Here is a 13,850-nt window from a genome sequence, read left to right as displayed (position 1 = left end):
AAGGTATCATAAAGGCTTGACAGTCACATCTGGCTGACGTGAATAAATTTTGCTGCAGATAATTTAGGATTTGCTTCTGAGCCTTCCCTGCATGCGAGTGGAGGAAGAGGGGAGGGGTAGAGACACTCCTCTGGGATTATGGGTAGCGCAGGATCTGCTATTAAAATTAAAGACAGCATCTTCATACAGACAGGGCAACTTCAAACTGGAGTGTCTCTCTGTACCCTACTGAACAGGCAACCTCTGGGACTGTTTTTTACCCAAGTATTGACACCTCTGCAAACTGCCAATATAGTTTCAAGTGTTTCAAGCGACTCCAGCCTCAGGGGCTCGCGTGCCTCACCGCCGAGCCCCTTCCCTGCCCCCAGGCCCCTTCCCCCAGGAGCCCCGCGCCGCGGGAGGCCCTGCATCGCGCACGGCGGGACACAGCCACCTCCCCGGGCACAGGAGGCCATCTTTCCCCTCGCTCTCACGCCGTCGTGCTCAACGTCAGCCACAGAGGGAGCTTTGTGGGGGGAAACCTCCCACCACCCCGGCCGAGGAGCTCGGAGCCCTGCGGCCGCCCAGGCCTTCCTCCACAGGGCCCGGCAGGGCGCCACCCCTCGGGAAGGCTCCGCTCCCCTCCCGCCCGCCGCCGCCGGGCGGCCGGAGGCCAGCAGCGCCCGGGCACGCGGTGTGTATGTGTGTGTGTGTGTGTGTAGGGGGGGGGCAGCCGTGCCCGTCCTTCCTGCGGGAGTGCCCGGCCGGCGGCACGCCGTGAGCACGCCCCCCCCCCCCCCGCCACCCGCGGCTGCCACATCCCACTTCCCCCAGCCCGGCTCCCCCGCCGGGCCGCCCGCCGCGGGCACCACCCCCCGCCGGGCGGCACCGCCCTCTCATTGGCTGCGAGAGGAGAGCGACAGCGCCACGGGGCAATGGGGTCTGACCTGGCGCGGCCACGGCGGCCAATGGGCGCGCTCGCCTGCCGTCCCCTGCCCGTCGCGGCCGGGCGCCGGGGCTGCGCGTTGCCATTCGGAGGCAGGGCGGCGTAGGGAGCGGATGGTGCTGGCCGCGGCTCCCGGGCGCCGGCGGGGGCAGGAGCTGGCTGCGGACGCCTCCCTCCCCATCCCACCCCGCCCGGCTTCGTACGCCCTCGTCTCTCCCCGCCGCCGCCGATCGCACTGAGCCGGCGGCGCTGTACGATGTGAGCGGCTGCGGGGCTCGGCAGCGCCCCCGGTGCCCGCGACGCCGCGCTGGGGCGGGCAGCGATGGCCAGAGCCTGGCGTGGGAGCAGCCGCCGTCGCCGATAGGAAGCGCCGGGGGCAGCTGGGCAGGCGGCGCGGAGACTCCCTCGGGCCGTGAAGCGCTCGTCCCGTCCTGCCCCGCCCCCTTCCCCCCCGCGGCTGGTGCATGCGGGGCGCCGGGGGCAGCGCTCGGGTCCCCCGCCGCCGCCGCCGGAGCGAGTGACCCGCTGCCGCCGCGCGTCCCCGTCATGTCCTCCTCGTCCAGCTCCTCGCAGACCCCCCCCTCCCATCACCAGCCCCCGCCGCAGAGGATGAGGCGCGGCGCCGCCGGGTCCCCAACCGCCGGCAGCGCCACGGCCGGGGGCCCCGGCAACGGGGCCGGGGGCGGCACGGCGGGGACCAGCCGGCTGCTCCAGCCCATCCGAGCGACCGTGCCCTACCAGCTCCTGCGCGGCAACCAGCACAGCCCGACCCGCTCCCCCTCCGCCTCGGTGGGCAGCAACACCGGGCCGGGCGGCGGCGGGGGTCGCGGCGGCAGCCCGCCGCCGCCCAGCGCGACGCCGCCGCTGGCGGCGGGAGGCGGCGCGGCGGAGCCGGGCAGGGTGAAGGGCCGGCAGCGGCGCTCGCCCGACAGCGGCGGCGGCAGCAGGAGGAGCAGCTCACCTGAGAGACGGAGCCCCAGCTCCCCCGTGTACAGAGGTAACGCACCCGGCACGGCGCCGGCATCCCGCCCCCCGCCCCGGCGCAAGGCCGACCCCCGCAGGGCCCCGACGGAGCCGGGCAGGTGCCTGCGCGGAGGGCGAGAGCAGCGCCTCGTCCTGCGGCCTCCGCTCCGAAGCAGCACCGAGCCCGCAAATGTCACCCTCCGAGGAGGGGGGGGGGGGGGGCGGGGATCCAGCTTGGGTTTAAACACCTCCCGCCGCCACCGCGGCTCCGGGATGGGGCCTGGCCGGGGGGGCCCCTCCTGCGTCCCGCGCCGGCGGCGGCCAGGGCCGGGGTCCAGCCGCGGGCGAGGCAGAGGCCGGCGAGGTCCCGCTGCCGGTGCGCGGGCGGGAGGGAGGCGCGGGGCTGAAACTAACCCGCTTCCCCGTCCGTAGGTGTAACTCTGCTGATGCCTGTTATTAACGAGCTAGATTTGTGTCTGAGAGGCCGTAACCGAGTTCTCGGATGGGCCTCGGAACCAAACCCCCCATGCTCTTCTGCTTCGCAGGGTTTGGTTTCTTAAGGACTTGCTGGGGCTTTTTTGTTTTGTTTTGTTTTTTTTGTTAAACATCTTGGGTTAAAATTATGTAATGTTTTCAAACACAGACACCAAAACAAAAAGGAAATCCCCATATTGAGATGCTCGAAAACAAATGACAGTCTGCCTACTTGAGATATTTAATACTGAATCCATAAGACTGTAAAAAAAAATCTAGCCAAAATAGGCCTGTAAAGTTTAAAATGTAAAACTGACTCTTAGCAAGGATAACTTAACCTGCGTCAGGTTGTCTGTTAAATTATTGAACGTGTTAAAGTGGCAGTGGCCATCTTATCACTCCCCTATTCCTCCCCCATCACTTTAGCAGTTGAATGAATCAGACTAAATGCACTTTTTCTGTTATGCTGCTGTAGCTATCAGGTATCACACATCATCTCATTCTGGGAAGATCTGATGTGGTTCAGTACTCCTCACTTGTTCTGTCCCCTCCTTAAGTCTTAGCGTGTTTCATTTCTGTGGCAAACTGTGGTCTGCGTTGGTTGCCAGCATATTTTGTAGCAGTGGAATCTGTTAACCTTCTCCCCATCCTCTCACCCTCCAGTTTTGTTAAATGTGTAGTAAATCCTTGCAATCTGTAGTATTTGTAACTTCAGCAAATCTGCATAATCAGAATGGTCCTAGGACATGGACAGCATGCTGCAAATGAGCAAGATGTCACTGCCAGTTACGTATGGAGTTAATTTACCTTGTGTAGTAGTATTTGCCGTTTTGCAGATTACCAAATCTGATCTATTATAATCTGAATGGAGATATTTGTTAACTTCTTTCCCCCAAAGATCTCATATTTATGCAGCAGTTTTTGCATACTTTTAAATGGAACTAGCCTGCAGTAGTTCTGCTTCATTCAAGGTATATTTACAATTTTAAAGATCATATTTTCCCATTGCATTGAATATTTAACGTAGATCTCCCTTTTTTTTCTTTCCTTAACCTTTGGAAAATGCTAATGGGGAACTAGGCAAAAAAAAAAAAAAAAATCAGTGCATATGAATAGTGCTAACATTGAAGCTGATGATGGATACTGTAAATTATTTAATTCTGGGAGTCTGGTGCAAAACATTCTAGTGATGCAGTACATAAAGATCTACACTTTAGGTGTACTGAGGAGGAAGGAATGTGGGCAGTTACCTGCAAGCAAGGAAGAGTACTGCAAAGCTGTGAAGTACTTCATTATTGCATATGAATTTTTTTTTGAGGGGAAATTTTAATTTTAGAAAGTGGTTTTAGTGTTCATCTGTGGGATATTTTAGCCCTAATAAATCAGACTATAAATTAGTACTGAATGACTTTTCCATCATTAAACTTGTTTGAGCTTGCCTTATGGTGAACCGTGCTAGCAACATATACAGCTTGACTTAGTTTAATGAGTGCAATGTATAAAATCATAAATGGTTCATCAAGAAATCTAGCCTGTAATCTGTATGCACTGTGAGGAATTTGTTCCCCCTCCTCCAGGTCAAGCCAGCTGCTGCTGCAGAAACTGACATCCTCTAGCAAATCCTGAATGAATGAATGAAAACAACGTGATCGCCCTAATAATGACCACAATTGCACACGTCAACAGCTTTATTTTCCAGAAATACAGGCACCATTTTCTAGCAGGCTAGGGCAATAAGATACCTTGCTTCTGTAGTCTTGTAAGTTAAAAGGTTTAATACAAAACCCACCCCCAAACCTAGAGCTATTTTACACAATTTGGGATATAGTTGGGTGCCACGGGGCAGGATTTTGTCTTTGTTTCCTTGATTGATCTCAGCATTTTAGTACGTGATGTGTGGCTACTAGAAATGGTGTTTGTAGCGTATATGGCAATGATAGTATATAGAAAATTGATTGGTGAACTGGAGGACTGCTGCAGTAATAATGGAGGACTTGAAAAATTTTCTGTTTTCTAACGTGGACCATCTTGCTGCAGCTTGTTAAACAATGTGCTACTCTAGCTATTTATAGTTGTTATCAGTATGCAAGTCTTGGGGAAGCTACTTTTTTTTGTCAGTTTTTCTAAAACATTTCCCACTGCTGTAAAATGAAAGCTTACACTCTAGGTATAATCCTGTTGTTTTTCTTACCGGTGCAAGGGATCTGTTTGTCTTTGGCTCTGCAGTCTGACTTAGATTGTTTCATGAATATGCCTGTACTGGAAACTGCTTATGATTCTGATGAATAGATGTTTTTCCCTTCTTAAGGCACCTGCCCCTTCCTCACCTCGTTTCAGTCTTTTTCTGGTATAGATTCTTTGAATCGAGTATCCTACTAAACTATTTTGCTGGGAATATTTCAGTGATTTGCCAGCAGTTCTTTTTCTGAACCAGATTCTGTGAAACCACTTTAGCTTTGAGCTCTACAGGTCAAAACAGCTACCATTGCAGACATTGACATCACTACTACATGAATGAAAGCAGCATGCTCTGTTTTTTTCCTTCTATCATCATCTCTTTTTTTTTTTCCTCCCTTCTTTCTGTAATGTTGTAAACATTTTTGTTCTACAGCAAAATACTATGTTTTTAAAACTGAGACTCTAAGTATTTGTTTACATTTTGCTTTAAGCAAATTTGAGGATTTGTACTTCATAGGAAACCACTGATGTCTGTATATATATTTGGTCAGTATTGATACTGAATGGATGAGAAATCATGAATCATTTCAAGATGCTAAAAAGTAGGAAAAAAAGGGGGGGAACTTCTGCTACTGTAGGATAAACTTGGAATGTGTGAGTGTGTTCCATTCCTCTTTATTAGCATGTTTGTTCCTCATTGGTAGGTAGGTTTTTATAGCCTATATTTATGTTTTAGAGAGTTGGCAATGAAATAAGTGTCTTGTTGAATACAACAATGCATGGGTTTTTTTAGAGGGAATATGAGTACACCTCTGATAGCATAAATGTACCACTGACAGAATGTGAAGCAGCATGGTTTGTGATGAAGGACAATTCAATAAAAAGGGCAAAAAAACCCTTTAACTGATCAAACAAAACATGTTACTCTCTTGTGAACACTTAGGGTTTTTTTTAAAAAAAAAGAAAAAACAAGCAGAATTGCTTTTTACGGGGATAAAATCAGTAGTTTCTGTTGCTATGTAAAGTATCTTGTATAAATGTAAGAAAATAGGCTTCCTGATTAGTTTTTTTCCCATGGTATGTTTGTGTACAAGAAAACTGTAAATAATTTCTATCAATATTTATATATGATTCAAGCTCAAAATTGCTTTCATCAAATACTTTCATTTGTTTTATGTTAGTTACAGTGGTACTAGTTAATACTATGCTTCATATTTTTTCCAACTTCCATATGTATAGTTTATAATAAACTTTTTTTCTGTAGAAAATTTTGGAGGCGAAGGTTAGTTTTAAGGACATTTGAAAAATACTGTAATCAGTTTGGCTGTTAGGGGTTCCCGGTATCTTTTCCTTTCCCAAATAACTGCTGGAGTGTTGCCAAAATTAATGAGAGAAAGCAATTACAGAAGGTGCAAAACAACTGCATAACCCAGTTCTGAGTAATAAGATGTATATTTGTTGTAAGGCTAGTAGATAAAAGACTAGTAGAGTGAGAAGTAGAGTAGGACGGACAACGTAGCCGATCTCTAGACTTGTAAGGAATATCAGTATTTAAAAATCAAAATTCAGACTTCAAAAGCCGGAACTATTTTAATATCCTGGATTAAAGCCATCCAATATTTTGGCATTGTAAGCATTTATAGCAGAGATCTTCTTGATCTTTCCTTTATTTCTAACAAATGTAAGGTAAGGAAGTAATTTTTATGACGCTTCCTATTTCCTGATGCCTGAAAAATAGCAGTATTCCCATAACTGTATGGCCAAAATAGTTTTGCTCCAGCTTTGTCCCTCTTTCTTCCCAAAATAGCTTTTGTTGGAATATAATATGGTTAAATAATATAATATGGTTAAATAAAAGACACTGGCTAAATTGAAACCAGTTGTCTAGAAGATGAAGACTTGTTAGTTATATGTTCTGATATCACTTTTAAGACAAATAGCTTATTAGGTATCATTACTAAATATGTTTCATAAGATGAATTAATTAAACTTCTTCCAGTTGTTAAAGCAACGGCAGGAAAGAAATATGGAAAGGTACTTTTCCCATTGAACTTGCAGGATATTGTAGCAAGGCATAAAGCTATTAAGAAAGTACTCCTTTCCCTGCCTCACGGAAAAAAACAATGTTATGAAATAGCAACAAATGAAGTATATGTATATATGTCTATTTTAAATGACTACCTGACCTTTGATTCTTATCTTTGGAAGTAAGCAAATATTACTGTTTTACATATGGCAAAACTGAAGTTACTTGCCAGCACTGATGTATGGAAAAACAGTGGCTAAAACTGAAATTAGGTTTCTGAAATTCATGGTTTTCATTTTTGTTGTTTTCTTTCCCAAGTTTTGAGGAGGGAATGGAAGCTGTATCTTAACGTACAGGAAAGATAGATCAAGAGGATGTATCATGTAGAATCTTAAAAAAAAGTTGGTGTTTGCCAAAGACAGACTGATATGTAAGGAGTTGTTGGACTTTGCTATATCGCTAAACCTAACAATGAAAAACTAGCTATTTTTAAAATATGGCTTATGCTACTATTCTAGATAACACCATGGGAAAAAATGATAGATATCCATGACTGGCAGCAGTAACTCCCAAATTTCAGTTCAACCTGGACTTGAAAGGAACAGCTGTAATGATGAGAAATCTAGCATGAATAAAGTATATGCTCGTCAATGTTTCAGTTTAAATGAATATTTGAGAGACTCTTTTTATGGTACTTCATCAGCTGAGCGATTGTGTTCCTCTGAAGAAGGTGATAGTTTTCCTTCACAGTGGAAAATGAAAGTTTCCATTTAAATCAGTTGGCAATATCTTCAGTAGAGAAATGTGTTGCCAACACTTGACACAATAGTTTAGTTCTCCATGGGTTTAGCATATGTTCAACAAAAGTTGTTAATATAGTAGGGTTTAACACATTGACTAGCATTTTTTGAAATGTATCTCTTACTAATGGAAAAAAAGGCCTCTGTGGTAAAGATATGTGAACTGGACAATTCTGCTGCAGAACTGAGATAGTCAAATGTGTTAATGATCATCATCTTGCTTTAATATTAATATTTAAATACATTGAGTCCCCTCTCCCCCTTTTTTTCCACTCCAGCCTCCTATGTTAACCATGTAAACAATGGCTTAAGACATTTTCAGGCAAGTAAAGTAGTCTATAAATCTCACCCTTGGAAGGGCTACATCAACAGCAATTTTGGCAGCCTAAGGTTACCTCCTTTTCCTTTGTGCAACCATTTTGAATATGTAGTCAACTGCAACATGAAGACAGTTGGAGGTTGCAGTGAAAGAAAATGAATGTCTGTACCTAATAATCACTTTCAAATTCTAAATGTGAATTCACTTCTTCCAAAAAATTAGATTGTTCTTCAGTTATGCTTTACTCATTTCTCCTGATTTGACTGATTTCCCCCCCCCCCCGCCCCCGAGTTCTCCGTCACTGTTTCATGTGATGACTGTTTTTAACTCAGAAATTAAATCCTGAAGCTTGGAAATAAATTGTAAATGCTGAAAAGGATCAGAGTTTGAATCTTCTGTAGTATGGATATCACACAAAGTATCATGATACAGAGTGTAATAGTATACCTTTTAAACAGGGAGCCAGTTTCTGCCTACTTTTTTTTTTTTTTTAAGCTAGGATCTCATCCATGGAAATACTCATCCATGGTAGGAACTAAGATACATGCCCTATCTGGAACCCTTTCCTTCTCTCCCAGCTATATGAATATGGACTTGTGGCTGGAACTGTTCCCACATGCAGTCCCCTCGAACTGTCTGGAGACACGTGACAGCTCTGCTCGGCCTGTGTCTTCAGCCCCTAGTAAGACAGAAGAGAGCGTGTCTACTACAAGTCTGTCTCTGGGAAGGAAGCCTAGAGAGGCTGACTGGGACTGTACAATTTCATCAGCCTGTTGTGTCCAGCCTTCTAATAATATCTTCAGCCTGATTCTGCTCCTTCTTCTTTCCTCCTTTCCCTGCTCCTTGGGTATCTGCATTTCATCCTCTGCTCTTGTATCCCACCAAAATATTGACTATCACCCTCTTGCAAACCAATTGGCTTTCTTTGGCTGGAAAAAAAACAGAAGGTGTGGGTGGCTTCACTCAAGCAATAACTATTTCCTGTGCAAGTGATTTGTTGATAGGGATTAGCCTAATGAGTTGGTCTTGGGTCAATGGAAGATGATTGTGAACAGAAAGTTTTCATTTTTCGGAGTAGTGAATCTTTTAACTAACCTTCCATATTAGATGTGACTGATTTGGAGACAATATAGACTTCCTAGTAAGTCAGAAAATGTTATGAGTTTGAGTTTCAAAACCTTAATGTAAGATTTTATCTAAATACCGTATTGGTTAGACCTTATTTACTGTTGCATGTGCCCTAACAATAAACAGTGGCACAGTTGTTGCCCATAAGGATTTAACTTTCACCACTATTGTCAAATTGAGAAGTAGCTGTTTGAAATGGATCTTTATTCTCTGAATCAAACACAAAAGAGTGACTAACAGCACTCGCTCTTATATGCCATTTGTTTTGCACAATCTGAAACTAGTTATACCCATATGACATGTTTTGTTTCCTCTTTAGGAAGACTGTCTTATATTTTGCTTGTAAGAATGCTGAACAAGAACAGTGTGATAGCAGTTTTGTCATGGTTTTCTAATTATCTAAAATCCACTGAAGAATATTCTCTTTTCAGTTGCATTATGCTTCCATTATGATTCCATTTTAGAATGTATTTCTTCAAGTGTCTTATTCCTTGAACTATGTAAGCACCTGTTTGAACAAGGTTAGCTTTATCCTCCTTTCCCACATTCTGACCACCAGACATTGATCAAGGAGATTAGAATCATAGACACATTTCTGAATTTCAGGAATTAACACTTGCATCGAATTGATCATTGCAAGATCACTGGCATTCATACTATAGACTTGAAATGTATTTCTGTAGCCAAGTAAATTATAATTTGGTTAGTAGGTAAAAGTTTGTCTTCTGGAAATGTTTTCTATTAACATTAAACATTAGGTTGTGAACTGCTGAAAATATTCCTGTCTTAGTCTGAACAGGATACCAAGGCCTTTTCAAAATAGTAAGATGCAGAATTTTTTGGCTTTATCAAATTGCGTTTGGCCATCCCGTTCTTCTACAGGTGAACAAAAAGCATTGGTATTTATTGTGGTTATGGAACTTGGTGATATTCCAAGTGGCAAGAAAGTCCAATATGGGCTTTCTTTGTTACATGGGGTTTGAAATGCCTGGAGTACAGTTTGCTTTTGCTTGTTCAGCTGAGGACAGAGATGACTCTAGGCATATGCAACGTAGACTGTTGCATAGGGCAGCAGAGTTCTTATATGGCAAAATGGGTGTTGTTGCATCATCTGCTTTATACTCTCTGGTGTTTCGGTGTACACTGCCTCTGCTGGAGTTCTTGTATAAATACTTTGGCTAGTTGGATTACCAGTATGTGTTCATTTATTTTCTAATCATGAAGTCTTTAAAAAAAGTGTTTTAATGTCGATGTTTAGGCTGCAGTAACACGAAATTCAAAACTTTAATTCTGTTGACATGTAACAGCATTTGGAAAACAAAATGTGATTTGTAAATAATGTGTATTCTTACTAGAAAACAAATTCTGTTTTTTCTGTACTTAGTCACTAGCTGATGCTGTTAAGCTAGTCTGCAGAAATTAGCCCATAAATACAAACCCCACTTCTCCAAAGTATGATGTATGATCAACCATTGGGTACCTGGGAGTGGGCTGTGTAAGCGTTCAAGTTCCTGAATATATGGCTTCCAGGGATAACAATACAGCTGTTTTCATACAATACAGAGCTTGATCTAATAATCTCTGCCGGATCAGAACTATTGTTGTATAAATCTTAAATATACTGCAACATGTTTCCGGATCTCAGGCCACTGACACATATAGCACAGTGGTGCCGACAAGTGGCTCTATGGTATCCGTGGATCCCTGCAGGTATTTTAGTTGGTCTCAGTACCTCCTGCCATGCATTGTAGCAGAGCTCATTAGGCCAGCAGGACCAGAAGGTGCTGATGACTATTGCAGGTATCTGTGTGGTGCAGTCTGTGCTCTGCGAGGGTCTGGTGAATGCAGCTCTCACACATAGTCAGCTTACATTCAGTGCTGCGTGTCAGCTAATCAGTCTTTCTGGAGTCTGCAGTACTGGGAAGTACACTGCAAAAACCCAAGTGGCTATGCAATGTTGACTTTATGCAGTTAAGTGTTACACTTCTGTATCCAGTATGTCATATATTATTCAAAATCTTTGTGTTATATAGGATAGCTTAACTTTCTCTAAGTAATGGAGAGTGGATTTATTCACTAAAAATTAAACCCAGGTTTATGCTGAGTATCCCAGAAAAGACTTTGAACAGTGTGACTCTAAAAATATCAGCTAACTGCTGAAGAATGCAGAATAAGACTTAGGTTTACACAGTAGTTGGGAAGCTGCCAGTTTAAAGTAGAAGCTGTCTTCACAGAAGTAAATTTCAGTTCAAGGCCTTAAAGTTTTCATAGTTAAATGATAATTGTTCCTGCTTAAATTGTGGCATTTGATAGTCAAATACTTTTGCACATACTTTCTCTAGTACTCTGTTTTCTGTAGTATTTCACCTTTAATGGCTTCTTCATCGTACCTGATGGCCTGTCTTGCATAATTGTCTTTGCAGTGTCGTTTTCTTCCCCAACACAGAAACCACAAAATATATTTGAAATCCCTGATGTTCTTCTCAAGGGGAAAAAGAAAAAATTCTAATCTGGAAGACAAAAATTTCTCATGGGCAAAAATGTAATCAACTCATGCATGCTCAAAAGTAATGTGTATTCGAGAAACATCAATACAACCATACAAAGAAGTGGCAGTAATCTTCCTACGTGAAATGACAGGAGATAAATATCCAACTCAGGAGGCTGTCAAACTAGAAGATCCAAATAATCTTTGGGTGTTATTGTATAAACAGAAAGACATACTTTCAAATCAAGTTGTGTATTGAAGTATGCAGTAATAATAAAATACTAATTTTGTAAAATCGTCATATATATATCTACTCCTATTACGTCAAAGAAGGAATTGTTAAGATGAGTGTTTGGAGTCTCATGGCTTTATTTAGTGGTGTGTTGCTTTTCATATGAAGCTGGAGGATGTGGGGAGATCTTGTGATGGCAAGAAGAATTATGGTAGAAACCTAGTTTGGCCATATTGAAGACAGGATTTATTGAATTTGAGAACTCAAAATGTGGGGAAAATAGAAGAAATGGGTGTGCTGGCACTGTATTTACCGTGAATCTTAAGAGATGTTTTCTACAGCTAGGCCATCTTTAAACATATGCAATTTTACATGCATATACAGCAAAGCAAAAAATCCTATATAGTAACTCTTAAATGATACATGAGCCTGGAATAAAATGTTATTCTGAAATCTGAAACAGTTTGATAAATTTGGCTAAACGGAGTTGCTTTCATTTTAATATGGAATCTGATTTAATCAAAAATGTTAAGACTTGGAATCTTTCAAACATGAGAAACACTTCAAGGATCTGATCTGATTGTGTGAACATTCATCTTGAAAAGTCTGCTAGGAATAATCAGAGAGCCTGCAAGAGACAGCAGGAGCAATTGAGAAAAGAAAGCCATGTTGTCAATCAAAAATTGTATCTTAAACCGAGAATTGTTAAAACCCAACAAGACTTGGACTTTGCAGGCTTTAAGACTGACAACAGAAACACACAAGTAGAAAAATAAGGAAAAAGTAGTTGTAGCCACTTTCTAGTGAGAAAAAGAGATTAGGAATGATTCAGGGCTGACTTGGTGGAATTTTTGATTCCAAAATTGACTCCAAGGAGTAGTAGTAAAAATCTCAAAGGAAATGGCACAGATATTTATTCTACACTGTATCCTTACCAGTACAGAGTATAGGTGATCAGTTTGCAATAAGAATGGTGATTTTTAAGCCGGGAAGGTATAAAGAAAATGAATGCCTAGGGGAGATGGTGATTTGAAATTAGAAGTTTCCACAGCTGCAATAGACACAGTTTGCAGGTTTTAATGAAGTCAGATTAAGTAATCTCTATTGCAGAATTCTAGAAGAATCTACTCAGAAATTCCTGCCCACTAGCAACTTTCTAAAGCAATCTTTTGAATAGGCGGTGATACCATTTAGTTATAGATATCTGGGACAAGCAGATATGGTGCTTGTGTTCTTAAAATGTAAAAAACATTGAGTCCAGCTCTACAATGTAGAGATCTATGGGTCTAATTTCAGCTGTATGGGAGACCTTGGAAGATACTCTGCGGGATGGTGGAAGGCTGTGAGAGATGGTATAGTGCAAAGTGGGCTTTGCAGATTGTGACCTGCTACCCTGGTAGTTTTGGTGAGAGAACTGATTTTCTAGACAGGAAGTAGGTCTTATCTGACTAGGCTGATGAAACTGGTGATGAGTTCTGAGAGGTTTAATTAGTACACAGGAAGATTGTGTTGCAAGAGTTGCAGGACCTATTCAAATCGAGTGAGATTTAATAGTATCGCATGGAGGTTTATACGCTGGAGGTTGTGCTTGAGCAGAAGACCTGTCCCTCTGGGTGGGAGGCTGCCGTTTGAAAGCGATGGAGGATGGAGTGGGTGACCACAGGAGCTCGACACCGCCGGCGTGGTGTGACTGAAAATGTGCTTGGCCGTAGGTCAGGTCGTGGAGAAATGCGATACCTGAGACGTCGCCTGTGGTACTGCATGCAAGTTTGGTGCTCCATGTTTTAAGAAAGGTGACCTCAAACCCAAGTAGATTCAGCGAAGGACTGCTGGAGTAGAAATTTAGCCATGACAATAAAATATCTGGGCTGAGTGAAAATAAGATTACTTTCTCCGAATACAAGTGAGTAGGGTAGGGGACAGCAGACAGGAAAAAAGACATGTAATTTAATAGGGACACGTGAATAAGTTGATCAGCTTGATAGTGCAAATGTTTAAGGGGAAAATTAGAAGAAGGCCTAAAACCATTGGAAAAAGCTTTCTGGAACGTTCTTCTAGCAGACATTGTGGGGACAAAAGAGGCCAGGTGCTTTAAGACTAAATTTGTAATATGATTTTAAATGATTACATGTGTTTTGTCAGTGATAGTTGAGAACTGGCTCCTGATTTAGGAAGTTATTTCTAGTCCTGTGTTTTTATGACTTAGTTGATAATGAACAGGTAATTTATTTAATCAACAAAGTTGGCAGCCTGATTTAAGCAGTCAGTTTTAATCTTCTCTTACATTTCTATTTTTCAGTATTTTTCAGAAGAAAAA

General features: G+C 43.1%; 1 protein-coding gene across 4 annotated transcripts in view; it reads left to right on the top strand.

The window, feature by feature from the left end:
• Nucleotides 1-955: 955 nt before the first annotated feature.
• GLCCI1 (glucocorticoid induced 1) overlaps nt 956-13,850 on the top strand; it is a 56,228-nt gene continuing 43,333 nt past the window's right edge. For 2 of the 4 annotated variants that reach the window (XM_064506373.1, XM_064506372.1), the window contains exon 1: nt 956-1,922. In XM_064506373.1, the coding sequence (XP_064362443.1) occupies nt 1,472-1,922 (451 nt within the window). In that variant the 5' untranslated portion in view covers nt 956-1,471. The remainder of the gene's footprint in view (nt 1,923-13,850) is intronic. The other 2 variants (XM_026099505.2, XM_026099506.2) reach the window with 2 other exon arrangements.

The sequence above is a fragment of the Dromaius novaehollandiae genome, chromosome 2 (genome assembly GCF_036370855.1).
Source record: "Dromaius novaehollandiae isolate bDroNov1 chromosome 2, bDroNov1.hap1, whole genome shotgun sequence".
Taxonomy (NCBI): domain Eukaryota; kingdom Metazoa; phylum Chordata; class Aves; order Casuariiformes; family Dromaiidae; genus Dromaius; species Dromaius novaehollandiae.
Note: the sequence above shows the minus strand (reverse complement) of the source record. Positions and strands in the feature narration are given on the sequence as shown.